The 25,114-nt window shown below is 36.6% G+C and overlaps 1 protein-coding gene across 1 annotated transcript in view; it reads right to left on the bottom strand.

Annotated features, from left to right (window-relative positions):
* LAMA1 (laminin subunit alpha 1) overlaps positions 1–25,114 on the bottom strand; it is an 80,232-nt gene that overhangs the window by 52,052 nt on the left and 3,066 nt on the right. The window contains exons 4-17 of the mRNA XM_042868933.1: positions 19,711–19,953; positions 17,060–17,239; positions 14,135–14,224; positions 13,596–13,713; positions 12,591–12,769; positions 11,014–11,119; positions 10,383–10,543; positions 6,456–6,596; positions 5,988–6,161; positions 4,650–4,751; positions 3,668–3,879; positions 2,104–2,215; positions 1,135–1,245; positions 230–357 (exon numbers count right to left, since the gene is read on the bottom strand). Coding sequence (XP_042724867.1) covers positions 230–357; positions 1,135–1,245; positions 2,104–2,215; positions 3,668–3,879; positions 4,650–4,751; positions 5,988–6,161; positions 6,456–6,596; positions 10,383–10,543; positions 11,014–11,119; positions 12,591–12,769; positions 13,596–13,713; positions 14,135–14,224; positions 17,060–17,239; positions 19,711–19,953 — 2,057 coding nt within the window. The remainder of the gene's footprint in view (positions 1–229; positions 358–1,134; positions 1,246–2,103; positions 2,216–3,667; positions 3,880–4,649; positions 4,752–5,987; positions 6,162–6,455; positions 6,597–10,382; positions 10,544–11,013; positions 11,120–12,590; positions 12,770–13,595; positions 13,714–14,134; positions 14,225–17,059; positions 17,240–19,710; positions 19,954–25,114) is intronic.

Genomic DNA, 25,114 nt, shown 5'->3' with positions numbered 1-25,114 from the left:
CGAGTCTAAGTATTTCTTTTTGTACTTCGATACAAATTACATGAGCTCACTCAGTCTGTCTTAGACTACATTTGACAACCTAGCAAAACAATGTCTCTATGACACAGGCTTAAATGAAGAGAGAAAGATAGTTCCCTCTCTTTCTCCTTTAGATTTCACAACATTTTCCTTTAACTCACTTTCCGATTTTGCTAAAGATGCAACAGAAAATCCGAAACACGCAGCTTACTTGTTTGCAGCAGAGCTCAGAGGACAGGCACAGGGCTGGCAGTCCTCAGGAGTTCCTTGGGATGGACTTCCATAAAAGCCAGGCAAGCACTGATCACAAAAAGGTCCTGTCGTGTTGTGCTGACAAGCCTGTGAGACATGGCAAAAAACTTCATATTTACTTTTGATGGTTTTCCACTCCCCTGAGGGATCTCTGCAGGAATCTGCATGCAATACAGCATTAAGATGCAAGGAAACAACCATGAACAACTTTGAAAATAAGTTATTTTTTTTGTTTGTTTGTTTGTTTGTTTTTTGTTTTTTTTTTTTAATTGAGTTACAACAATTCCTAACTTTTTTTTTCCTAAATTGTAAAATGTAACTTTACGTTACAAAATATTACCTAAACATGAATCTAATCTTATCTGGCATATTGCAAACTTGGACAGCAACAAATTTGGTATATATATCTTGCTGGTGCTTAGTCATTGCCTTTCAGAGATCTTTACATTTCATGAGAGATCTGGAAGCTAAATCTTCAGAATGGAGTGTGTAACTTCCACTGATGTCAGTCATGGAAGATATACATACCTGCATTCACACTGCTTAATTTTATTCAAGTTTTACTGTCAGCTCGAGCAAGCAAAGTTAAGATTTTTATTAGTCAGTATACATTGTTATTTTTTCTTTAGCTCTAATTATTCCATACTTGAAATGATAAAATAAAATAAAATCTTTAATGGAGAAAAATTTACTGGAGTCACCTCAATACATGCAGTGTAGGTAAACAATGAAAGAAAGCGTAATACACAATTTGTACCCATAGCTTGCAATTTACATACATTATAAACTTGTCTCCCACAGACAAAATGCTCTCCTAATTTCTAAACAGATGCTTAAGACACAACACGTCAGAGGACAACTTACAAAGCAAACACCTTGAGTATCACATTCAGTTGCATGCCCATTGCATTTGCAGGGTTGACAAATACCACCAAAGAGTATTCCGTCCACTCGGTAGTACCCAGGGAGACAGGACTGAAAAGAAATGAGGAGAAAAAGCAGCGGCATTATGTGTTAAATGTGCGCCTCATATCATTTTCAAAGAGACCACTTCCGACCACCCACTGACTCGTTCACACAGTGGTAAACTGAATGCTCTTTCAACTCTGTTGATGTCACTGCAAACTTGAACTGGATGAAGGGAATAAGAATTAGCACCATAAAACTTTGATTCAGCCCTTTGTACCCTGGAGACACATAAGTTCAGTTTTCTGCAGATGAACATATGAATTTCTGTATTATAGGACAATAAAAAACAGATGGTCTATCTCATCTGCAGAATCATTAATGATACTATGGCACACGGCTTCATATTGAAATTATTTGTCAAAATAATTCCTGCTGTTCTGCAGGTGGTGCTCTGCCTCCACAATCTTCTATTCACGGATACATAAAATGCCACCTAGCCTTACACATTTGACCCTTGTGATATCTTCCGAAGACTAGCATTCCACCCTGCTAAGATTCTTATTCCCTTCATAAACCTAACTACATAAAACAGAAATGCAATGAGCAATTCAGATCTAGGAAAAGAGCTATTTGTGAGTAAGGTAAGCCTGAAACAGCTTCACAGAGCTTTTACAGCTACTCCCCCTGCAACACTAATGCTGTAACATGTATTATCATCTTTTAGTGACACCAAATGGAATTCAAGAAGTAAGCTTAAAATCCCATTCAGTGTATCAAAAAGAAAATATCTATGGTATTGTGTACAGTACACAGCATTTCACCACAGAATACACACTTTAATGGCAGTGTAATTAAAAGATGCTTGCCTTTAAAACCTAGATCCTTTCAGAAAAAAAGACCAGTTTGCACACACAAAACAGTTACCTCACATGATATTCCTGTATAGCCTTGAGGACATTCACAGAATTCCACATCTGCTGATGAAGAAAGATCTATCACATTTGCACTTGCATTGTCCAGGGTCACTGAGTCCAGCCTAGGATCAAGCATGAATACATCACAATGTTTTTTTCCCCAAAATTTCATTTTAAGCAGTTTGGTTGGGACTACTGAGTATGTTACCACTGAGTATGTTGCTTCCTGGCAGCAATAGCTGAGGAATGGTCTAAAATCTGAAAAGACCATGACGGTAGTGTTGTCACTGCATTTGCAGTTCTCAGCTGGAAGCAGTTGTGCCCCCATCCTGTTATCCTTATTCTAATTCCCATTGACTTGGTGCCTTCTCCTGAAGTGAGGTTTAATCAAAAACTCCCTGTCTGTCATTATAGAAGTATGTGAGTGGAGCAGACTTCTATTGCAGTCCTGAGGTAAGATAGGTTTAAACCACATCATGTTACTAGAGGTGTTCAAGGCCAAGTTGGATGGGGCCCAGGGCAGCCTGGTCTAGTATAAAATGGGGAGGCTGGTGGCCCTGAATGTGGCAGGGGGGTTGGAGATTCATGATCCTTGAGGTCCCTTCCAACCCTGGCCATTCTGTGATTCTGTGATCATGTCTGAACTAGACATACATTGCAGGTGGGTAAGTAGTGAGAAACAGCGTCAGTTCACTGTTGGTGTATACTACAAAGCAAGGCAAAACCTCCCTAATAGCACAAACAAAAACATTTTGCAGTAGAGTAAATTTTCTCAGTAACCAGTAAAATGATAAGTGAATCTTTACAAACATTCCAGAAAGTTGAACACACTATCCCTAAAGACATAATCACTCCCCAAGGGCACAAAGTGAATTTTCTTCATGCTTAGCTATCAGGTATAATGATGTCGAAGGTAAATGCTACCAATTTAGAGAATGAGGAAGAAAGGCTACTGGTAAGGCTAAGGGAAGTAAATAAGTGATGAAGCACTGGAACTGATTCACTTGAGACCAGTACCATTTTATTCCTGTATAATTTGGAGAACAGGTAAGAGAGATCTGCAAGAACTGATAAAGATACTGCTAATGCTGACTTGAGACTATGAAATGATCAGGTAAACCAGCCCAGACCAATTTTCCTATTAAGCATTCCCTTAGAAATGACCATCAGAACATCTACAAACAGATATTAAAAGAAATTACAGCCAGCTTCTTTATTGGTCGGTTCTCAATCATCAGTGACGGATTAACTTGCAACATACCAAAATAAGCACACTTCTGAGAGTTTAGGAGGTATTTCTCTCTAACAAAGCTGCCATTGTAATAGGGCTTTAGGGAATATTCCTTTAAGGTAGAAAACAATGATTCTGCTTTACATATCCCTAGAACAACCGCGTGTCCTTTTCTGCACATTCCACATGAATGTGGACAACACTAGTCTTAAAAAAAAATTCAATGAAGGATGTTTTCTTCTAGAAATTGTTAATGCAAAACTACAGGAACCACAAGCAGTTCTACACATGCACGAAAATAACATGAGTATATAGATTAATTTTAGTATTTTCTGTCCCTTACCTGTACACAGCTTTTTTGGCAATGTTGTAGTTGGCCCTGATCAGAAGATGGGTCACATTCACCAGAACAGTCATCAGCCTTTCTCGGTCTATGGCTTTTTTTGTATTGAAATCTATAAAATTGTCTGATACCAATCTCACTGAATTAGAGTACTCCTCATAGGGCTGTAATGACAAACCCGCTGCTCTTGTGCTCAAAATCTGACCGTTGCCCTGAAAGTGAAATACAGAAAACATTTTTCGTATCTATATGGAAATCTCATTTAGCTGTTACATTTAGTGTCAGATGCACATCCAGATAACGTAGAAAAGAAGCAAGATTTCTTTAAAAAAAAAAAAAAAAAAAAAAATTAAAAATAAAATGTCTGTATTTTCCATAGATTCAGGAAGATTACAATCCCATTCTTTTAGTTCAGAGGCTTCAGAGACACTTGATTTTCTTTTAGAAAAAGAATTAAATTAAAAATCAAACTCTACAAAACAATTTTTTTTTCTGCTTTGCTCTATTAATAAGCACATATGACAAAATACAGCTTTTTCAGAGGTGCCTGAACTTCATATGGAGCCTTAGCTTTTAACTGCAATATAACTACAGAAAAGTAAACAAACAGAACAAATATTCATCTGTTTCATAAACATAAATTAATCCAGCTTATTGTAGTTGCCTTTTAAACAGAATGTTGCTCATTTAGCAATTACCACCTCCTGTTTTTAGCAAGGTTAAGATTTAGGTATTTATTTTCTAAAAATAAGAATAGAATTATCTGCCTACACCTTCAGAGAAACAAAGCAGAATAGGAGAGAACTGAGTAGCAAGAAAATCTTCATAGTGACTTTCAAAACATGATTTAAAAATTAGATCTAGGGAGGAATTAAAAATTACTGTTACATAAATACTATTTTATGTTCCTTTTTTTTTTTTTTTTAACCTATTCATGGATTTCTAATAATGTTTGAGTAGTAGCCAGCTGAAAACCATCCACCTTAATGATGACATCCACGCTAGATACTATATCACTGTCCATACTGTCCATCGGAATGTCGTAAGACACGGTATACTTCAAATCCCCACCAAAAGCTGTGAGCTGAAATAATAAAAAAGAAAGCCTTAACAACACAACCTCCAATCAACACAAAGAGAAATGACAAAGTCCAGTGTATTTGCCCCAGAATAAAAGAACAGATTGGCTCGCAAACACTACTTTCCAAGGAAAAATTAACAGGCTGTGCCTATAAGCATAGGGACAAGTGCTGGCTTGTTGCTGCTGTTCCAGTGGGGAAAGTCAGCCGAAGGCTCTACAGAAGATTTAGATAAGTTTCAGCAATACACCCACAGGTCTTTCAACAGCAGAGGTTTATGCTACTGTCCTAGCCAAAAGGCAAAGCATGCTGGAGTTATTCACATTCCATATTCCACCTTCATGCTCCACAACTCCACATCTGCTGCTGACTCAAAGTAAGTGAAAGAGTTTTAGCAGTTTGACCTACATTAAAGGTACATCAAGTAAGAATTTGAGTGAACATTCTCCTGTGAAAAACTACTCCTTAAAGTTATACTTATTAGACTTGCATTCATTTTGTCTGTTCAAATAAATGTGCATGAGCAAAGAGATTGTACTGAAAATAATTGAAGAAGTGAGGTCACCTCTACACTCAGCACTAGTGAAATCACACATGAAGTTCCTCATCCATTTTTGGGCTTGTCAGTACAGTACAAATGTGGAAATAATGGTGAGAGTCCATCAAAAGGCCATAAAGATGGTGAAGGGCACTTGCTTTGAGACAGGAGTCACGAGTATAGGGAATGTGAGCAAGAAAGTTAGTAACAATCAAGAAAAAGAGAATATATTGTCTAGTCAAAGATAGGCTGAGAACAAAGTGGTGTGGGGTGAGCTCAAACAGCAAGAGGGGGATTCTGCACTATACTTAGCCAGGAATATTATGCTTTGAGGAACAGAGACAGGTTGAGAAGTCTGGTAAACTTGGCTTTTATTTGTACTTTTTAATTATAGAAGTTATAAATATATTTCAACTATATTCATATTTTTATTACTTCTCATGAGCTAACCAAAGAACATACACAGCAGTTCTGAAGGTTTCAGTGCATAGAAATACAGCATCAAACTGAAAGACAATGCTTTATGCTATACATGAAAGATGCAAGAGAAAAAGTACAGGGACACAGAGATGAATTTTTTGTATATTAACATCTCAGTAAGTAAACATTTTGATTAGCTACTGTTTACGTACAGTGTTTTGAGAGCAATATAGTATAATTAATGTAGGGAAATTAAGAGTTTTGACTCCAAGCAAGAACTCACTTTATTTCCTAGATATGGTTCAGGTGCTGACCAGTAGTAAGTATGTTTCAGAATTTTCACAGCATCAGTGTTGTTGATGCTTATTTGACGGGGACCATCAAATTGGCCTCGCTGAGGTTGCACACCCTTTGCGTTATACAGATCAGTAATAAGCCATCCAGCCATGTCTGAAATCTGCAAGAGAAAGCAGTCACAAAACCCATCCACAGATATTCATGTGAACTATGGAATCCATCAGACTTTCATTAACTATGCTTCCGGTGTTAATGCAAGCCAGCAGCTAAAGCCTGCAATGAAATGACATACTGACTACCTCAGAGCTGTCAAATGATGTTGAAAATCCATTTCTCTGTAAGGATATACGTGCCAGAATTTAGAGTTAGCTCAGGTGCACGTCAAAGAGAAATACAGTACACGTTGCAGCTGCCTGAGGTAAGAATATTAGGTCACTAATATAACATATAATACCTGACTGATGGGCCATGTTAGGCTGTCACAGACATCAGAAACCCCAAAACAGAAGCATTCTGTGCAGCCTTGAGGATTTCTCTCTTGCAGGTTGTAGAATCCTGGTTTACAGAGGTCACAGTTTTCACCTTCTACATTTTCCTGTGAATGGCATATAACAATTGTTTCACATCAGCATTATTATGGTAACAATTACAGTGGTTTACATGGGATTTAGGTATAACAGCATTAAGAACGTTATAAAAGAACACAGATTTCAGTATAACAGGCTGATTGAATAAGATTCAAAACTTAAAATTAAAACTGATTGGAGAGAGTTATCAGAATTTGCTAGTTCATCAAAATTTAAATATACCCTGATATAGGTTCAGTGAAACTTCAGCACACAGATAGGGTTTGAAAGTCCTCTGTCAGTTTGTCTGTATGTTTCTCGAGTAGAATGGATTTCTAGCTTACTCTGAAGAAATTAAGTGTACCTACAGCACAGCTTGCCTCTTCAGGCCACCACAGCCAGTTTCAAGGCAACAGTTCCTCAAGCAGTCATTCACACTTGCACCCCACAATCATCCCACCACTCCACTGCCACCTATTCCTAGAGGAATATCACATATCAACACCTTTAGTTCCTAACACTGGCCTGATGCTTCATTACTGTGCAAAGTGGGCACTTTACGACAGCGTGCTACATACCTCTTTCAAAATACCATTTATAGGGGTAAAAAAAAAAAAAAAAAAAAAAAAAAAAAAAAGCACAAAAACACCCAAAGCAGGACACTCAATATTTTTCCTTGTTAAATTTGTATAGATGTTATGCAGCTACTTATTGGAACAGTTTAAACAAAAAATTCTGAGAAACAAGTATAAAAAACATTGAGTAAATCACCATCAAATTCTGCAAGTAGATTTCAGTGGGTACCTCTATACAGTAAGATGCAAAACACTTTCCCACTACCCTTGTCCCTGACCGTGCTTCATATCAGAACAAGACATCACTGTTCTATCTCAGCCTACAGAGAACCTCACAAAGATCCCTGCTACATGTGATGATGACACCAAGACTGCAGGGCATACAGTGTCCTGCATATCTGTATTACTCTTTCAAGAAAGCCTGTATGAGCTCTGCAGTGCAATTTGAAATGTGAAGCCTGTGGACCAAATTGCACCCTGAAAAGCAGCCTCCAGTTCGATCAGAAGAGCCACTCCCAGTTCCAGACTTACATTAAATTTGGTTTCACTGAGTGACTTTCTGGATTGCCAGAGAAAAATCTGAGCCCTTTAGTAGCAACACTACCAACAGTTTAGTCTTGAGGACCAGCATTTGGCATATCAAGTTTACATAAGGCCTCTCTCTAAGCTGGTAGGTTATGAACTTTTATAAGCAAAAATACAGATCAGTTCTACAAACCACATGAAAAAGCTAGGCAATTTCTCTAGCTTTCGTTCAAAGGAGGAGGATGATTGCTTTTTAATTTGTTAATATTTATTCTGCTCACAAAGAAGCAAAATACTTTTCTGGCAGGTTCTTCATGGTAGCAGGTAAAGTATTTGTGAGCAGGCACAAGGGGCTCTCTGACCATGCACCACTCTCTTTCAAAAAGCAGCCTAAGTCCAATTGCTGCTCCCTCTTCAATGGCTGCCCATATATGAGCCAAGCATGGCTCGGCCCGGGATCCACTCCTTTTGCGCACATGGAAAGCAAAGGTGCAAAAAATGTGCCTATGCCCCCTGGACAAACAACCCCTTCACCAGGTGTTCCATCACCAGCTCAAGCCCTGGCCTAACAGATCCCCATAAATATAGGAAAAGTACCATATAAAGGGAAATCTGAGATTATCCTGAAACAATGGGCTTTTGGAATATTGGATTTTTACAGAAACAATAACTGTGTGGTTTTTTCCAACTTCTTTATTTCTTTTTTCACAGTACACTGGGATCGCATGTTCCTTTTGTCTCTGTAACTTTACCTGGATGAAATGACTTCTTATTTCCTAATGAATACTAAGAACCTTATTCGATGGCTAGACCTCAAGAGCTGCTGTGACTGACTAGACTGTAGGGATGGGATGTGACTCTCTGATTAAGCCTCTACAATGGAAGAGGACTGAAAGCAAGGGATGCGTGCCCATGAAGTTCTGGGAATAATCCAGAGAGTGACTATTGCATAGAAGACTTTATCTCAGCACAAAGGGGTCTGGAGGACAGCCTTTGTTTTAAATAAACAGATGGCAACATTTAAATGGATCAACAAGTGAAAACTCTCCTTGGAGTTTATTTTAAAAGTGTGAATGTCTCCCTAAGTTAGCCAGACCAGCATGGGAGGGAGGGTAGTGAATACAGTGCTCAGATCAAAACAGAACATACAAACTTAAAAAAAATTGACAAAAGAATTTTGAAAAGAGTAAAAAGCTTGAGCTGGTGTCAACACACATTCCTTCCCAGCAGGTAGGGACACCCAGTACTGTGAGTATGTAAAGATGACTTTTGATACTACCATGAGTATATGAAGACCACATGAGTTCCCAAATGAGAACCACATTTGTACTGTGATTCTACTTTGTATTGCAATTGCTGTTTTGTCCTTGCATAGTGAATTCAGTACACTGCTGAATCATTTTTTTTAAATCCAGAAATATTTGGTCAGAGAGTATTAGACTGTGACAGCTGTGTTTCACAAATAATCAAATATTATGATAATCAAATATTACGATTATATTCAGAATGTAAAAGGGAATCACTTGTGTTACTGAGTTTACACAGCCTATGTAGGCTTAGAAACTAGAAATTCTGTCAACTTCATTTAATATTTGTAGCACACAGCTTCCTTCTCCAACGTAATTGTGCTGACAGCTAGTGACACTCTCAGTGATCTGTCCAAAAAAAAATCTGTACGCTAGGCTCGTCCTCTGAAAGGAAACAGTTTCTTGTCCAGTTCATACCAAAATGTTCACCCATAAGCTGCAACAGCTCTAATAGTGTTACTCTAGCTCAAAAGAAAGCAAAATAGTTGTTTCTTTTTTTTTCCCTCATTTAAATTGTCTGTTCAAACTATTCCTTTTTTCAGGACTCTGGTTATTTATACATTTAATGATTTGGATTAGATAAATCATGCAAAAAAACTAAGCAGTTTCAGAAGATCTGTCCAACAAACCATGGCGTTTTTTGGCTCCTACTTGCTGTCATACTTGGCAACAAATATATAACCTACTGGTTAACATTTGGTTCAAAAAATTGTGTGTTACTTCTTTAAATAAAGATACAGAGCTCTATAATACAGTTTAGAATCTACAGCTGCAAGATATTTCAAGGATACTGAACATTTACCAAAAATAAAAGCAGTCACGGAAAATCTGCTTTGGTTTTTTGTTTTTTTTTTTTTTGTTAAAATTATTGATGGTTTATAGTTTGTAATCAAATACAATCAGATTTCATACATATGTCTAATTTAGTCATTCCAAAAGTTTCACCCAAATGCACAGTTACTTTGCAAAAAGCAGGTGTTATAAACACACCCATTATTTACATGTGGTTAGTGGCTTTTAAGAGAAACATTAGCTCATTGCTAAAAACAAACCCAGCTAGGTACACTGTCATTCCCTCTAAGATTCTTTCTTACACTCATAACTGCAGTTATTATTCAGTTTTAATGTCAGTCAGGACCATTTTTATAGAAAAAAGCATACAGAATATTCAAAAAATATAACAAACTATTCAACATATGATACCGTATATTTTAAGTACAGAGAATAGTTAGTAATTTTACGTTTTAGTTTGTTGTGTGTACAGTCACACCAAGTTATTTGATATAAAAGAAGTGAGGTCTCTAGTTAATGCAGAAGTTTTTCTTACTAAAAAAAAAAAAAAAAAAAAAGAATTTACAAACTCATTCCACAGTTGCCTTTTAAACAGAAATGAGAGCTTAATACTCACTTTGCAAAGACAAGGTTCTGTGCATGGATCTTCATTAATGCTACCAATTAGGCTGCAGTTGCAACGCAAGCAGTTTGGATAACCCCGATACCCAAATGCACAACGGTCACATTTTTCTCCTGTGTAACCATCTCTGCACTGACACTGCCCTGGCCAAGTCCCTTGAAGAGCAAAAACAGAAAGGTAAGAGAAGGCAGCACGCTGGATTTAAGATGTCTCAGAACATATGAGTAACTCAGCATTCCTTTTTTATTACACTCTGTACATTCCACCTAGGTACTTGGCATAATGTCAGCTTCACCATCTATTTTTTGTTCTTAGAGTACCAGATGCGCAGAAACTGCAGCCTATTTCATTTTGTGACAGTTATAATAGCATTCATAAGCAACAGCGTCAGATTTCAATCCTTCTCATTGTTTCACATACTCAGAGCTTGTCATCTCCCACACAAGACCATATTCAGGAACCTGACATTTCCTTCACCTCTCCTTTCTAAATATTTACCATTGTTCTGAAGTGCTACCTAACTGGCAGCCACTGACAAGAAGGTACTGTTCCCTCATACCTTCACTGCCCAGAAACGTTAGCAAGATTTGAAGTTTAGAGAAAATAACATTTTCTGCTCCCTTACCATGCTGTGAATCAGACTGGTGATCATCTTTAACACAGACAGAACTCAGAGACCCAAATGGATCGCAGCCACAAGGATAGCATGGATGATCGTCATAGGGAGAAACCTACAAAACAAATATTCTCTGTCAAATTCCCAAGTTATTAACTGGGAAAAATAATGTTACATCTGTTTCTTGTCTGTGAAACTAATATGAATGAAAACCAGAAATACTGCTATGCAGCAACAGATCAAGGGACTCGATGCAATTTTAGCAAACAGAAGGTTAGGGGATTGCAATCAAGAAAAACACTTAGTTATAGGAACACGATTTGGTCTTCAACAGCACAGTCAAAGGTAGAGTAACTAATGTTTGGAAGTTGTTGCCTGACACATATAGTCTAAATATTTTTTAGTATGACAGCAATTAATCACTGTGATGGCTTGCCAAAGATAGTGGAAATGTTTGATACAAGAATGGGCACTTGTAGCAAAGACACTCCAGTTCAAAGAGGAAGGAAATGAGAAGAAATCCTTGGCTCTGTGTTCAGCGGGAAGACAGATTATCTACTCATGAAGATTTGTACCAACTTCAAAATCTATACAGCTTTGAACTACAAGGCAATGCAATTTTATGGCAAGGATTTCCTTTTTTTTTTTTTAAGGGAAACCTGAAATTTTCCTTTGAGGTACTTGAAATGTAAAGCAAATATATAATGACTCATGGACATGTATTTGTTAGCTAGGAATTGAATACTTTTCTTCAGTGCTGCTTATAACAAGCGAATTAGCCAATCTCAGACTTAGGTTTAATTCTTCTTTGTATTGGCTGTAGGTGCTGTCTAATCAAATTCACACAGACTCACCCTTCCTCTCTGCATCTATTTATGTTGGATTTCTAAAGCACGGGCTTTTGTATATGTGTGAAAATTTTCTGTAGTAAGACCCTGTGGGAAAGAAATTCAGTTTCTCTTTCTTGTGGGGACTTCTAACGCTGCAGGAACTTCACATTTACTCAATAGACATACAATAATGAATGTCTTTTGTGGAACTTAGGTCATTTTTCCAAAGAGTCACACTTGTCAATAAACAGGAAAGTAGGCTTAGAGACCACATATTCTACAATAAACACATCAAGAGGAAGAATTTTTGACATCATATTTCACGAAGCAGAGTTCAACCTTAAAACCATGAAAGGACCCTTTATAACATTGGTTGAAATGGGCTGTTATAGTACAGGACACAATTTTGGCACTTATGAAGACACTGAATCTTTAATGTTAGCACTTTTTAGAGGTTTATCCAAATGAGAAAAAGGTTTCCTATCACAATTACATTTCCATTCTAGGAAAACATATCTACTTATTCTTTTGTTCTACAACAGCTTCTTTTAAAGCAATAAGACCTGCACTTCCTCACAAGCATTTTATGCTTTTCTCTGGAAGTTTTGGTGGTATGTAATCTATTAAAAAAAAAATCACGTACAGTTTTTGGTTATTCTGCAATGAATATATGTTTGAATGAACAATGAGTTGAAATATATATCATATCACACTATCATTAACCAAAACACTAGGATGTTATTTTCCAAATCTTACTTTCTGTGGTCTAAAATATCCATCAGCACACATTTCACAGTTGATTCCAGTAGTATGTTGAGAACAGTTTAAACAGACACCACCTCCTGTGTACTGGCCATGAATATTCATGCTCCTTTTTTGATCTGCAATACTCTGATTGTAATAACAATCCTCAGCTTTGTTATGACAGTTGCACTCTAAGAAGGAACAGAAAAGAAATACATTTTTTTATTATTTATGTTGTGTAACAGTTCCTACAACATTGATGCTTTCCAAAGTGGAAATGCAAGAAGGAGAGCATATAAATTCATTTCAGAAGTGTGATTTTCTTCCCATTAACCACGCTGTATGCTTCAGCAGTCTCAAATATATTCTGTTTCTTAGCAAGTAAGCACATTTCACAAATACTGTCACTGCTTCAATAGCATTCCTTTTGGCAGTATTCCGTAAATCACACTCCTGTGAGGAGTGATGCCAATACTGATGTGCGCTATCACTATTAACTGCTCTTAAATATTCTGTCCTTTGGTTCTTAACTGTCTGCAGCTAGTGCCAGGCATTAGTGATGCAGAGGGAAAATGCACTAGCTGGCCCTTGAGACACTCATTGGAACAGCTTAATTCAATCCATCAAATAATATGGAAAGCAGTGGGACAATTTATTTCAAAACATTTGTTACCAGAACAAAGGTTTTTTTTTTAATCTGTTGAAATTTATGATCAAGTAAGAAATCTGCATTTCAATTAGCTAACAAAATGATTGATGCGAAGCTGCTGGTTTTTACACGAGTATAATAAATCTCCAAGACTCTTTTGTCTGATCCTCTTTGAAAGTTTTATTGCATGACATGTCTATGAGCCTAACAGTTGTATTGGGTAGAATACTTAAAAAGATCTAAACAGCTATGACTAAGGTAGGTAATTTTTGGATGCTTTGGAGAATTAGTGTAAATTTCTATGAAAAGCAACTTCCAGAAAGAATATAATTCTTAATGAATTTATCTAAATGTTTGTGCAAACTTACTCTCACATTTGTTCCCAGCAGAAATGGTTCCTGGTCTCCACAGTTTTTGATGGTAACCCGGACAGCATCTGTTACAGCTCTCGCCACATGTGTTATGCTCACACTGGCACTGCAATTTCTAAGAAAAAAAATTCTTTAAATAATTTTAAAAGAATAATTTCTCAGTGTTCCCAAAAATCTGTCTAATATCAGCTTTACTCCCAAAATAAGGCAATAATAAATGCTCCACAACCATGCTATGTTAACTACTGAAAAATAGTCTTTCTACAAAAGGAAGGGCAACTCTCCTGTGTTGCAAAACAGGCAATATCTGAAGATCCTCAAACCATTTAATTTCAACATCAAAGAGAAAGAGTTCATTTCAAAAAAAGTTGAATTACCAGAGACCCAGATATGCTTACAAAGCAAAAGAAAAAAATTATAGCAAATCATTTGTATGCATCATGTAATAAGATCTCTTTTAGACTCTATTTTCCATTCACCTTAGGCAAATTGGACTAGTTATATTGTGAAAATAGATCAGTGAGATTAAAGAATACCTTTGTGACTTCATCCAGGGGGCAGCTTCGAGCGTGTCCATAGCAAATACACATGCCACCAACAGAGATGTCCTTTATTGAATAGTAGTACTACAAAAATCAAAGATAGAAAAAAGGTGAATAGATTTATACGTATTTCTGTCTTCCCTCCTACATAATAAAATGACAGCACATCTCTATTTTTTTACTTGAAAAATGCTTGCAAAGTACAAAAGACTTTGAATTTCTCTTACCTGGAGAAGCCTTTCATTTAGCGAATTTTTATATTTTTCCTATGTTTTTCCGCAGTGGTTCAAAGCAGTGATTAACTCTTAAGTATAAAGAAGCACACACAACTCCTAAGCTTCAGGAAATATCACTGAATGTGACTTAAGCCAAAATTTGCTTTTATGAGAGCCTTTTTTCACCTTATAAAAGCAATGAAGAAGAACAACTGCTATTTTTGAATTTAAGTTTGTGAAGTCTGAGTATGCTTTCTAAAATGAGAACTCTGCCTTCCTTTAAAATCTCTTTGTGCACTTTATTCCAGACAAACTCCTTCCTACTAGTGTGAGACACGGTTCTATGCTATCCAAATTTTTAGCTTGAAATTCAGTGATACAGTAGAATAGTATCTATTTATATTATCATGTGGTGAGCAAAAGCAGCATGTGTAAGGAAAGGATTTAACTTGCAAGGCAAAGAAAAGGCAGGAAAGACCATGTGGGTTCAGTTACAGCCAGAGTATCAACATGGTTGGCCTGTTGGTATCCGGGGAAGTATGTACTACAGAGGAATGAAAAGAAATACTTTTTTGACTACACTTCTAAGCAAAAAGTTCAAGACTCTGAGACCTAACAACCCTACAGTCATCTGCTTCAAGAGGAAGAGTTGGTCCTGGGTGGTCAGACCTGGTGACTTCACGGACTGTTGTTTTGTTTTTTTTTTAAGGATCTTGGAGTTGGAGCAAACTAGCCTCTTTGATTGAACACAGAATTTTTAATGTCTTTAAAATTTTTATGATGTTTAGCATTTTAGTCTTTTTTTTTTAATTGTTGTGGTGTTGGATTACAATACATAAATAATTTAATGAGCATTAAGTCCTTATGTACAAAAAAGGAGATCCAGACTGGGAGAAGTTGGAGGACCAAGTAGCTCACTCCATTGCCATTTCTTCCCTTTTATCTTGTTTTCTTAAAACTCATAGTGTATATGTCTCACAGCAGCTGTGCACAGCTTGAAGTTGAACAAGAGACCAATGCTAACCAAATGCTACAGAGAGAAATAAATAAAGAAATTAAATACAGAAACAAAACTGCTGTTGAACTCTTAGAAAAGTTCTGCTTCAGCGGTTTTGATTATATACGAGATCACTGATAAAATGGGTATCAACAACCAGATGTCATGCCTTCAAAAAGAACAGAAATGGAATGCAGAAATGTGGAAGTGATTACCTTTTTGTCATTGACTGCACAGTGTAGGGACACTGAGTGAGATATCAGGACTTGGGAACCCTGACCCAGTAAATCTCACACCTTACGGAGATGAAGGTGTGTAGCTTTTCATGCAAAATGCACTAAATTATGCTGGCTAGGCTAGTACTAAGCTTTGGATTACACAACAATGTAGAGTATGAAAGCAATGGAAATGTTTATTCTCAGAACCCTTGTTCTCCATGTAAACTGCATGTTTGTATGATTTCGTGTCAAAAATCCCTTTTTGGGGTGTATTTCTTGATATTACAATACTATCAATGTATCCAAATATCTACCAGGCTGCTCCATGGGAACATCTCATCAGTTTAGCCGTTGTGTTAACTGTTTTCTTGTGTCCAGTAAAGCACAGCAGGAACAGCTGTTCAGTCCTCAGTGCATGCAGTCCTCATGCTAGCAGCTCCCACATGAGGCAGATGGAATGAGCAGAACATACAGATTTTTTTTGCTTCAGAAATGCTACAACTGAACAGGCACCTCTGCTCAAGATGAGAGCAGGGCTGCCTGCTAAAAGTACCTACCAAAGTCTGCTAAGAGACAGGTTCCTTTCTACCTTCTATACCCAGCTACTCAACCAGACTTCATAGCACCATACACTCCTAGTTTCCTCCTCAACACACAGTCACACTGCTGCATGTGTAATAGTTCGGCAAGAAGCAGCATCTCTGCACAAGGATTGCCTGGATCAGAGAAGCCACAAACGCAAGAGGCAGGTTGCAGTGAAAGTGGGGAGGACTCTAGATTCTACTCTAGCTTAGCTGCTTGTGGATGTTCTTAAAGAAATACTCAAAAAAGAGTGGAGAAATGAACATTTCTTGTATTTTTCTGTCCTCAGAAATTCTAACTTCGTAGAAGAACTTGAAGCCACTGACCACTTAGCTCACCAATTTTAGGTAAATTAAGAAGATGTCAAAACAGTTAAATTATAAAGCAGAAATATTGCAGAAAATTTAATTATGGCAAGCGCTGTTACTAGGAGCTCCAAAATCATGTTTCTGTAAGATGCTGAGGCAGTCAAAGTGTTTTGCTGTCTCAGCTTCCCCACTTTCAAAATCAAATGTGTATTTGTGTAAATTATTATTATTTCTGGCCTTAAAAACAATTGATTAAAATGCCTTAAAAAAAAAAAAAAGTGAAGAAAATTCATCATGGCAAGATTTTCAAACAATTCTCTTTATGAATCAGACCACTGAAATCCTTAATGCATTAGAAATCGTACTGCAGTTGCATAAAGAGCAACCTCAAATGACACTTGACAAATGACATCTTTTAAAAACAGATAGAGTTGTCTCTGGCAAAATATCATGTTAATAACATCGGAAGGAAAGGAAAAATCTGTTAACAACCTTTCAGAACAATTCAGTGGATGGCAAAGTTGAAGTAGTTTCTCAGAGACCAGAAAAGGCTGTCCCACCCTGTCTTACTGAGCAGTGTTTCTGAACAATCAGCTTACCCTTCTGGTAACAATGGGATCGAGTTCTTTTGGATCGTGATGGCTGAGAGTCATGAGGTCAGCATTAAGGGTTCTAATACGCTGCAGTCGTAGGCGAATGTATCGCGCAGAAGTAAATTCCAAAAGCTTTTGTGAAGGATCATCAGCGCTAGGCCTGCCGTTGATCAGAGATGTGTGAATCTAGGAAGAGGCTCTGAATTAATCATAAATGTAACTGCTATCCATTTACAACAACATCTTAGTGTGAGAAATAAACATGTAACACTTAAGTTTGTTTTTCAGAAACTCAGGATAGTGAGATGTTAAATTAATTAAAATTATATTCCCCACTCTCAACCAGCAGGTAGGATTCTTGCTTCCCAATTTACAAGGTTCTGAAACCACCACTCTTGTCTCATTGTAAAGTCTCATGTTCCTGGACTTTTGTGGAAATAGCATAAGGAGAAGAACCACAGGCTAATCGTTACTTCCTCTGTTTTTCTTCATCTTCCTTACTGACATGGAACATGTAACTCCAGCCATAAGCGAAATTTTGCCATTACAGATCTTTCCTGCACAATTTGTAAATACTGCAAACTATAACTGAGCACATGCTCAGTATGGAGACATTAATCCTATATCCCATTGGGATGGAGCTGCCTAGTCAGCAAGGAACTCTCGGTGATAAGAGAGTACAGTGGGAAGCCACAAGTTGGATGACAACTGAAAGCTGAAGGCTGCCACCGCAAAACCACCCATCTGGTCTCCATCTCTCTGTCTACACAATCCCATGCTGGCTCCAGTAAGATGGCTTTTGGTCTCAAGATGTGCAATTTATTTTAGCAACAGCTCCCTGCTCCTTTCCAAAGCAACTCAGGACCACACAGTTTGTGCTACATTTTGAGGGAGAAAGTACAAAATGAGACCAACATGCCACAAACAGATGTCAAAGAGTACATCTATCGTCCATCACAAGAGTCATGCTCGGAATTCATCTGCTACGCTTTAAACTGCAAAGCATATCACTTATGCAGAGCAATTTTGTCTCACATATTACATTGAATTTACAGTTTGAATTTTGTCCACTACTGTCAAATAATACCTGGCATTTCATTTTAGTTTCTCCTGCCTCTAGCTCCAATTCAATATGTATATGTATATGAATATGTATTCTCTCTGCTCACGAATAGCGCTTTCAAGTAATGAAAAGTGAAATTTTATACACATCTCAATTCTAAACCTACCAATTGGGTAGAGCAGTAGAAATTTTGTAAAAATGCACTGTAATTTATACAGGAATCTTTCCTACCAGGAAAAGGACGAAACAGTAGGAGTAGATACTAACGTGTTAACAAAGAAAAAGAATAATTCTCCGTGTTCACTGCTATATTTGGCTAATATACTGCTTACATATGATTATTATTGGTATAGTAAGTATACCAATATATTTGGTTTATACATGTTTGCGTTATTTATGCTCCTTAATTGAAGACTATTTCCCAGCAATTGCAGTTTTAGCCTTGGAATTTAACACAAACTCTGACTTCATAACATAAATTACTGGAAGCTGATTTTCAAGCAGTATGGTTCAGGTTGATAGAATATACAACTGTGCTGTTATACCTCTTTAAACCTGGCAAAATGTCTGAGTTAGCTGAAATGCCGTTTGGTTACATACACATTTAGACATGTGGTCCTTTTACCCTATTTGTTCTTTCAGACAAGCATTACAAGCAAAGCATAGAACAGCAGCTTGTAACAAGTGCTAAAAAAAAGGCGGATGTTTGTAGAGACCAGCTGATTTGCAGGACTTCTGAGAGCCCCATATTTATGGTTATTATTCTGACCAGAACCAATTGTAAAGCACTAATAATACATATTCTTAAAAGAGTGCCAGGAATATAGGTGTGCCTAATATAGGTTTTGAGATTCTCTGTGCAAGGAATACTCATGTCTGCCTGCAGTTTCAGCTACAAAGGAGCAGTCTGTTCTTTGTGACAGCAATTCAATTTGGACTTTCTTTTTTAATGCTTCTGTTATGTTTTTATGTTATCACATTTAGAAATGTTCCAGATAGTGCTGTTGATTGTACATGTGCCACCCAATTCTTTGTACATCTCTGGTTTCAATGTATCATTTCTTCATGTGGCTGCCTCTATTAAATAAATGACACAAGTACAGTTAACAGAGTTTGCTAAAAGAAAGAACAATCAACAGTGAGGCTGCACAACTCATAATTCTTCTAATTATATAAGGTCCCTGAAATAATGCCAAGGCCAGTTTAGGAGCTCCAGCTGTGCCTAGCACTTCAACAGTTCTTACAGCCTTATCTCACCACCAGGTGTTCCTAACACAGGAATTTTTGTTATTAAATGAAAAACCTAGCAGAACATAGAATTTCTGTTGTAGTTGTCTCTAGAATAAAGGAACTACTACTACACAGTTTATAGGGAGGGAGAGAATAAAGGATTGAATAATAGGAATACGTGGAGTGAATGACAAGTTACCCTAACTTTTAGAAGCTTGCTATACTGGTATATGATGTAAAGATAGTAAAATTAAAGAATAACAGATCATCTGGTAGTGCTGAGGGAGTTGAACTCTAACTGGGATGCAAATGTTTTCAAGTCTGAGTTCATACTCAAAAACCACAGGTGCAAAAACAAATATACCTCTCCATGTTCCAGAGGAACTAGTCTGGAATAGTAAGAGGTGCAGATCACTTCATCATCTCTCTTGTAAGTTGGCGGCCCAACTCTTGGTGTAATATTATAACGAGTTAAACACTCTGTGTCGCTAATTGCATAGTACTGCCATGGTTTGAACTCTGTGCCATCTATGGAGCGTTCCAAAATCCAGTTTCCAGGTCGTGGAGCATTAGCAGATTTGATGATGACATATGCAACTTGAAAGACCTTAAAAAAATGCGAGAGAAAAATTTTAACACTTCATTCATCTCCAAAAGACCAATAGACCAATTTGGTATTCAAGTTAACTAAAATTTTAAATGCAGTATATAATTTGCCAGGAAAAAAGGTAGAATTTGCTAGAGTGGCTCTAGATAAAAACTTCTGCACAATTTTTTTTATCAAATGCTAGATTAATATTTTATGATACTAATGGAAATATGTATCAAAACTTTTAACATTACAGCAAAACATTTATTTGTGTGACAAAAAAATACCAAGTGTGTTCAGTTTGTACTGTGTTAACATGCAAGCTGATATATATTTACATATATACACACATACATACACCATTTATTTCAGGATTACTTGGAAATAACATTCCTTCTGTTTAGCTTTTCTGAACTACTGAAGACTTCAAAGTGGGTTCTTTTATTTTTTTAAACATTTAAACAGCTGTAGACCAAATAACTCTTTGTTTCACATTTTAGCTGGGAGTTTAATCCTCTCAGTAAGAGCATTTCTGATAAGCTTTTTACATCCTCTACTAAAAATCTGTGCATTCCATTTCTATTCTGTGTTGAAGCTATTTAATAACATTTGTTATTCACTAACACTGCTGAAAAAGGACGCAGACAAATCAGGTAAATGCGATGAATATAAGGCTGATAATGCTATTTAAGTAGCTTTTAAGTATGGCATCTCTCAGATATATGTGTAATGTGTAACTGATAGCTTTTTTTATTTTTTTTTTTAATAATTTTTGAGTGATCTTCTCATGGCAGCTAAATAACCTGCACAGGCCCTTGACTAGCATGAGCCACTAAGACTGAAGGGCACACCCCAAAACTACTATCTTTCTCCCTGGTAACTAATGGCTACTACATTACCTCACAAAAGGCCTTTGTTACAGATTGGTAAGACTTCTCATTTGAAATTAATGTTTCATGAGTGTGTTATCAAACCACATTCAGAAAGAAGAAAAATACTGTGTTGCTTAACTATCTCAGAGGTCTGTAGTGTTACTGGAGTAGATTGCCAAGTTGGCTGATATAACAACACCCATCTGTGTGTGCAGTGTGGATGCCATGCTGAGTTCTGCTTTGGCCACAACCATTCATTTCAGGCATTTTAAAATATAGGAATTTGTTTGATTAGGTTTTGATTTTGTCAAATAGTGAAATAAACACGCAGTGAAAAGTAATAATTACATTGTATGTGCAATTCATGAGACTACTTCTGGAACAAAACATTCTTTAGATGACCAAAGCTTTGCTTAAGAGAGTTGCAGACTTGAGAAGGAAAAGAAATGTTGATACATGCCTTCAAATTTTGACTAATTAGGTTTAATTTTTTTTTTTTTAAATCAAATTCAGATTTGATTAAAATCAGACATAACTTTAAATGTTATGTTCAGCTGGTCTGGTTTTCCTTTTATTTATTTATTTTTCCTCTCTACTTGCTATCATAAACTAAACTACACCCCTACTTATTACACAGTTGGCTGAACAACAAATGCTCTACTTCTGATTACATGGAGATTTTTCGAGACCCATTATATTCTACAGCTGATGTAGCTAGTTTTAAATCCAGTTTCAACCAGTAATAATGAATTATCTTTCGCCACAAACTAACCGCAGGCACTGCTGCAGAAATACTTTCACACGAGTATGTAAGTTGCATTTGTTTTAAATATTGAATTTCTTGGTGAGGGAGGGTAAGGGAAACACACAGTTAAATACAAAAGTATTTTTGAGTAACTCCTTGGACAATTCATTTTATTGTTGCATCATTTAAAGTCAGCGGTTTGGTGGTTTTTGTTTTGTTTTGTTTTTCAGAAAACCAGCAGCCATGTTTGATGCTCAAGACTTCCACAGATTGATTTCTCTTGCATGTCTACAGCTCACCAAGAGCTGAAATGAAGATATTTGAAACAAGAACCAAAAAAAGGCATTTATAAAACAAGAAATTATTCTGCAGACAACGAGGTGTGTGTAGTCAGCCTGTGTAATTAAAAAAAAAAAAAAAAAAAAAAAAAAAAAAAACACTGTCTTGTTTTCCCCCCAGATTTTCTCAGGTTTCTTCCACACACAGACCACAAATATCCAAAAGTACTTCCTAAGTAAATTCACAGGACACTGAATATCAACAGTATCAGAATGATTTGTCACCCTTTGAAGTTACATAGATGAATGGATACTACATATATAAATGAAAGGACAATGTAGTCAATAAGTCAGAATGCAACCTCTCAGTAGGTGTTATATTCTTACAGATTATGTTTCCAAACAGTGGATTGAAGCTGGAAGAAGGGATTCAGGTATCTCCAGTGTTTGCATATTAATATGTTTTAACAAATATCAGCTAGGTCTTGAGAGACCTCATATACCATAGCTTCTGCAAACAGATCTGAACTAGGAACTCCACATAAAGACTACTTTCCAATGCTCTTAGTGCACTTCCTAAAAGATTTTTACTTTTATGACTTCTCCATATCTGAACATCATCAAAGGCAGTTTTCTGCCACTCAGTCCATTCATTCACTGCCCATCAACTGGCCACATGATAATCTTGAAGCCACATGACAAGAGCTGATGATTTCTATGAATTAATCTAACTGTATAGCTTTCCCAGAACTCATTTTCTTATTGAGCTACAAGGGTAAAAAGGGCAAGCCAAAGCAAGGTAGCAGATACCAAGTTGCCATAGATTAGAAGCATCATTTTGCAGGCATTTCAATCCTGACTGTAAAGATTCGCCAAATAAACTTATATTTGAAGAGCCCTTTCCTCATAGCAGCAATACCAACTTAACACACCACTTCTGCTTTACTTAGCCTTCCTAATGACCTTGTTTCCTTTAAGTCAAATCCTGCAGTATCAAGAACTTGGTTCTTGAAACAGATTTGGAAATGAACCCTTCCTCCATTCATCAAGCAATTTTACATTCTCTTTCTCTCAACACTCTGCCAGCAGTGGCCACACAGCAGATGGTAGCCAAATGTTCCTTTTTCCAAGTGCATGATCAGTGCTCTAAAACCTACATAGGTTCTGACAAGCACAATTTTCCCATTAATCTTTTTAGATGAAGACTCCCAGTTATATTTTTCAACTTACATTAGTGGAAAGAACAGTAAGGGAAGATGTTATCTTTTCATAACTGTAAGTATTTGAGGCCCAATTTCCAAAAGTGAAAAGTTAAAAGATGAGTCCCACTAGACTTATTTTTTTTTTAAAACCTGTTAAGAACAGGGGTACCTACTAGTAACAAACCAATTAGTTCAAATCTACATCCCAATTCAAACCCAAACTCTACCAGATCCTGAAAAAAAATATGAAACATATCTGAAAATATATCTGAAATATCTAATTTTAAAATTCCAGGATCATTTTCAGTCAGCTATTGTATACCTTACTAAAATCATGTTGGTGTAATGTAAACCATTTAATACAACAGACTTCAAATAAACAAGCCTGAAGTAATGCAACGATTTTGGCAGAATGATTCTTCCTAACCTTATAAATTCAGCTAGATTTCTCCTTCAGGATGAGCTTAGCAAGGAAATCTTAATAACAACCAAACGTGTTTTCCATAAAGTCATGACAAGCACTGTCGTGAAAATGCTTATTACGCCTAATATTACTCTGCACTTTAATTACAAAATCCTTTCTGCATACAGAACTGGTTAGAAGAGAAACTTCATCTTCTCTGATTTTATTTTACTTTCTGAATCAAAAACATCCGAAATGCATCTGTGCCAATCCTCAAAAGCCTATAAGACTACATGCAGGGATACTGAGTATCAGCCTGGGATTAAGATCCCCTAAAAAGGCCCACAATAATAAATTCTCGGGCCTATCAATTGTCTGCTACATTTTGCTCTGAAAAGTTTGTAACACTAAAAGTATAGACTAAATCTTTTCTGTTTGGTTTTGAACTATTATGTGCAACCATTGTTTTTCAATAAAAGATAATTTTAATCAAGAATTGTCTTGTAAGAAAGTACAGATAAGTACACTGAATATTGCTACATTAGTTTTACAGCAACAAAAGTGCTTTAAAGAAACTTGCTCCATAAAACAAATTCGCATTGGTCTACTGAAATCGATAGAACTATATGTGTCTTTCTATATCAGCAAATGACTTGTCCTTACACTACGTGCCAAGAGATTTCAAGATCAAAGCTCTGCAGGAATCACACTATAGTATTATTTACTTACACTTTTTGAGTATCAGAAACCGCAAATTGCTCTTATATCAGTCTGAGTGGTAATCATGTATTCATGAAATATTCATGAGCTAGAACTTCCTCAAGTAGTGGAGATGTCTTCACAGCTTGATATTTGGGGTCTTGCTCCACAATTTAAGAGCTTAGTATACACTCTTGTCTTCCTGATACGTCTAGCAATAAGCGCTCTTAAAAACCTTTCAAAGTCTGATACAGAATAATAGTAAAGAAAATATTCTTAAAGCTGTGATGGACAAATATTTTACAGCTGGCACAGGGACACTACTGACATTTATAATAGTCAGCTTTATAATTAGTTCATCACCATATCACAAAGAAGCTGCCCACAGGAAAAGTCAGGCAAAAACATTGTTTCTGTCTTACTGCTGTGGATTTTGATACTGTAGAATTGCCAGAATAAAAAGCATGAGATCATAAATCAAATCTCAGTATCATGTACATCAATACTACGCCTCATTCCTAAACTAATCTTTCCCTTGCTTTGGATTTTTGCCATACATCTAAAGGAAAAGAAAAAGAGAAAGAAAAAAAAAAAAAAAAGTAGGAAAAACTACCATACATCAGGTTCCAGAAAAAGCAAAAGGCATGCTTAGATTTTACGACCCACGAGAGCTACAAAACTGTGACACAGCCACTGCCAGCATTTCAAAAAGCTTAGTAGTTATAATAACACAAAAAATCCGATGGAGAAAGATCAAAACCACTTTTTTTTTTTAATCTTACTCCATCATTTTGATATTCTTAGCCAGCCATCTTCATTAATGACATTCCAACAAGCCACTCTTCAGTCCAGATGTTTTCATACAAATGCAAGACAGAATATAAGACAAAGGAATATTCAAACTCCCTTCACCATCAAGTGGAAAAAAAAGGGGAACAGGGGCCGACCGGGTCAGAACAGGGGCCGACCGGGTCAGAACA

This window comes from Lagopus leucura, unplaced genomic scaffold, assembly GCF_019238085.1.
Source record: "Lagopus leucura isolate 7727_CA_CO unplaced genomic scaffold, USGS_WTPT01 Super-Scaffold_100002, whole genome shotgun sequence".
NCBI lineage: Eukaryota > Metazoa > Chordata > Aves > Galliformes > Phasianidae > Lagopus > Lagopus leucura.
This window is presented reverse-complemented; position numbering and strand designations above follow the sequence as displayed.